The 4,028-nt window shown below is 53.4% G+C and overlaps 1 protein-coding gene across 1 annotated transcript in view; it reads right to left on the reverse strand.

The window, feature by feature from the left end:
• The window catches only part of LOC102378497 (myosin-7), a 27,589-nt gene that overhangs the window by 22,024 nt on the left and 1,537 nt on the right, over nt 1–4,028 (reverse strand). Inside the window, exons 3-10 of the mRNA XM_006036508.3 lie at nt 3,649–3,792; nt 2,519–2,675; nt 2,154–2,181; nt 1,693–1,804; nt 1,241–1,333; nt 994–1,057; nt 770–868; nt 94–197 (exon numbers count right to left, since the gene is read on the reverse strand). Coding sequence (XP_006036570.1) covers nt 94–197; nt 770–868; nt 994–1,057; nt 1,241–1,333; nt 1,693–1,804; nt 2,154–2,181; nt 2,519–2,675; nt 3,649–3,792 — 801 coding nt within the window. The remainder of the gene's footprint in view (nt 1–93; nt 198–769; nt 869–993; nt 1,058–1,240; nt 1,334–1,692; nt 1,805–2,153; nt 2,182–2,518; nt 2,676–3,648; nt 3,793–4,028) is intronic.

Below are 4,028 nucleotides of genomic sequence, written 5' to 3' on the forward strand. Positions count from 1 at the left end.
TGTCATCGAAAAGTGTCCCTCCATGGGTCCTCCACTAAAGTCTGGAGGAGTCTTCTAGCCAAGTTGCCTTGGCAGTCTTCAGGTGCTACTCACGTCAGTGGCCAACAACTCTTCTCCGTCATCAATGGACGGCACTGTAGTCTCCCCTTGGGAGATGAAGGCGTAGTCATAGGGGTTGTTGGTTACCAGCATCATGTCTATGGAGGAAGACAAGGGGGCAAGTGAGGCAGCCTTGCCCAATAGGAGAAAACCCTTATCTAGGTGATGCCTCTGCTCCTACTCCCGGTTGGGTGCTGACAGAAATCAATCTAACAGAACTCAGAAATGCAACCCAACTCAAGGGAAGGTCACATATGGGCCCCACAATTTGGAGTCAACCAGAGTTGGAGCCATGTGATGTGAGGTTTGTGGAATCATTGATACATGAGGCTACTCAACTGGATAGGAAACCACATGATGGGGTCTCAGTCAGCTTGATCCCAGCCAGCATTGAATCCAGGAAGGGAAGGCTTAGAGCTCTCCCCACTCTCCACTTGACTCAATTCCAGGGGAGTCATTTCAGGACTCTGGGCTTACTGGGCCCACTCTTCAACTCAGGATGAACCACAGTCCTTCCATTCAAAGACTGGAGACTCTTCAACTCACCTCATACAGACCTGAGGCTGAGGATCTTAGTGAGACCTGAGCTTACCCACTTACTTGGAGGCCTCTCAACCCAACATAGAAAGGTGACCCACCAATCCAAGCACCATCAGCTAGTGAGGCTTACCCAACAGCTCTGGCTTCTTATTGGACAGGATCTGGTAGTAGATGTGGTAGTTCCTCTCAGACTTGAGCTGGAAGATAACCCGGGATTTCTCCAGGAGATCTGAGGGAAGGGAAGAAAAAGGTGGATGAGAGAGATGGTCTTGGGAGAGATGGAGAAGGTGCATGAAGGATGAGACTCAAGGGGTGGGGAACAACACTGAGAACAATAGTGTCCATCACACTTACAGGTCTCAATGTCAGCAGAGGCTAGCTTTCCTGTTGCCCCAAAATGAATTCGGATGAATTTACCCTGAAGAGGAATGAGAGTCATCAAATGCCCATTGTAAGGACTTGTATAACAGGGATGGCCCCAAAGATCCTTTCCCAGCCAGACACCAGCCTCCAGACCTATCCATCCCACATGCAGAGCCCTCCTGTAGGCTCCCATCTGAAAGAGCTATTCCCCAACCTGCCCCAATCATGGGACACTCACAAATCGGGATGAGTTGTCATTCCTGACAGTCTTGGCATTACCAAAGGCCTCCAGGGCAGGGTTAGCCTGGATGACTTGATCTTCCAATGTCCCCTGAGGTGGTAGGTGACATCAGATAGGCATGGAGGAAGTGGGAGGAAAAGGATATCGTCAGAGGGCAGGAAAGACAGTGTAAGGCAGAGAATGGGTGACAGGGATGGATGGATGGGCATAGGCACAGATAAACACATTAAGGAAGGACATGGGAACGAATCATACTGGGATGAGTGGATGGATACTGAGATAGATACAGGGATGGATGGAGGATATGATTGGATGAAAGATACAGGAATGGATAGGAAGAGGGACATAGAGATAGGCAGATGGCTCCATGCATCCAACACTAAAGGACTGCAGGGATAGACAGTCAGCTTGGACAGATGTGCATACCCATGGGGGAGTGGGGTGCTCACCTTGCCTGTGGCAACCGGTTCCTTCTTGCTGCGGTCGCCAATGGCTGCAATGACCGCAAAGTACTGGATGACCCGCTTGGTGTTCACAGTCTTCCCTGCCCCGGATTCTCCGCTGAGGGGGGAGGCAGTAGAGATAGTAAGATATGGGGGGTGGGGCAGAGCAAAGAAGTATAAGGGGGTGGCAGGTCAGAACTTGAGCAAGGGTGGGGTAAAACATCAAGGGGTGGAGCTAAACCTCAAGGGGGTGGGGCTACACCTTCAGTGCTAACCCTCCAATAGGTAGAGCTAGGGGTTCAGTCGGTGGCAGGGAGGTACAGCCTTTGGGGCAGGCCTACACCAGGAAGGGGTGCCACTATGACATAAAAGAGGCAACAGTATTGGAAGGCAAGGGTACAAATGCTTCTGGAGTGCCCTGGCTTCCTGGGAAGGGGCCCTGGGGTGACTGCAAGGGGAAGACTCACGTGATGAGGATGGACTGGTTCTCCCGATCTGCGGCCAAGAAGGGGAAAAGAAGAAAGAAAGTGAGATAGCTAAGATCTAACTGCCCCATCCCGCTGCCCCCAGCACTGCCTTCTCCAGAATAGCAGCGAGGTCTGCAAACCCACCAGTATGCAGGGTAGGATGGGACAGAGAAGATGAAGGGGTAGAGCTAGGATTATGGTTAAGGGTATAATTAGGATTAGGGATAAGGTTATGGCTAAGGGTATAATTAAGGGTAAGGTCACGGTCAGGAGTATAATTAAGGTTAGGGGTAAGGTTATGGCTAAGGGTATTATTAGAGTTAGGGGCTAGGAGTTATGGTGTGGGCCACATGACTGCTTCTTACCCGTCAGCATGTACTGATAGGCATTGTCAGAGATAGAGAAAATGTGGGGCGGGGCTTCACTCCTCTTCTTGCCCCGATAGGCACCCACCACCTCTGCATTGTACACCGGCAGCCACTTGTAGGGGTTGATGGTCACGCAGAACAGCCCTGAGTAGGTCTGGAGAGGTGGGGAAAGGACAGGATTAGGACCAGAGAGAGAGGGAGGATAAGAATGGCAAGACCCTCTCCTGCCCAGGGGTCAAGCAGTGGTGCTGCCCAGCTTCAGCTTGGAGGGGATGGGATGCCCCAAGCAAATGAAGGACCCGCCCCCACCCATGTCCTGGGTCTGGATGACCAGATGGAAGGCCAGGGAATCAGCTGTCCTGGTCCAGAACAGCCTGGCAACCTGGATCTAGAGTGTCTGACACAGGGTAGCTATGAGGCCCTTGGCTCTAGAGTGTCACCCTCTGGAAAAGGCTCAAAGGCCCATGCATGAGGGCTCCAGAAGGGTCCCCGCACTGTGCACCCTGGGTATCTGGCTCCAGAGGGATGCTGGTTCCCCATAGTCTAGAATGCCTGGGTCCATAACAAGCTGAGCATGTCTTGGTCTAGAGCACCTACCCCAGAACATCTCTGATGGCCCAGATCTAGAACACCTGACTTCAGGACATCTTGCATGACCCCGATCTCCAATACCCAACTACGGGGCATCTCTCATTACTCAGGGTTGGGACAACCAACCACAGGGTGTCTCTTGTTACCCTGATCCACACACTACCTCAGGGTACATTTCATTTAGAACACCCGACCGTAAGACGTATCTTGGTAGTCCTGTGTAGACAACTCAGTCCCAGGGCATCTCTCATGGCCCTGATCTAGAGCAGTAACCCCGATTGAGAACCCCCAGTCCTAGGGCATCTCCAATGACGTCACTCTAGACCCCCCCCCAGCCCCAAGAGGCAGCAATCTCTCCAGCTGGGCTGTCCAGGCCCAAGATGATAGTGCTTCTCCTGATCTTGTAGACTTGTAGAGAAGTCAGGCTGGAAGGGACCTCCAGAAGTCATCTTGTACAACCCCCTCCATCAGGGTTGCCTGGGGGTGGTTCTAAGGCTCCAGGCCCCATGGGCGAGGGGAGGGGGCAGGGGACTCACGTAGATCATCCATGAGGCGTAGCGTTCCTTGAGGTTGTAGAGGACGGCCGGCTCATGGAGGAAGGTCAGCATGGCCATGTCCTCAATCTTGTCGAACTTGGGTGGGTTCTGCTGCATAAGCTGATCCTCCTTTACGGTCACCGTCTGTCAGGGTTGCCCTCAGGTTAGCTGGGACCCAGCACCCCAGGGCAGGGGCAGGGAATGGGTCCTGGCCGAATTGGGTGGAGGAGGAGACCAAGTGGGGGCACCCCAGGGAGCTGGGAGACCCCTGAGACCCCCAGAGGGATGGAAGGGGCTGGAGGGGTCAGGATTGAGGCTAAAGGGGAGAGCCTGGGAGGGATGGAGGCAGTAGGGGGGTGGGGATTGGAGGGGTGCCAAGG

This window comes from Alligator sinensis, unplaced genomic scaffold (genome assembly GCF_000455745.1).
Source record: "Alligator sinensis unplaced genomic scaffold, ASM45574v1 scaffold128_1, whole genome shotgun sequence".
NCBI lineage: Eukaryota > Metazoa > Chordata > Crocodylia > Alligatoridae > Alligator > Alligator sinensis.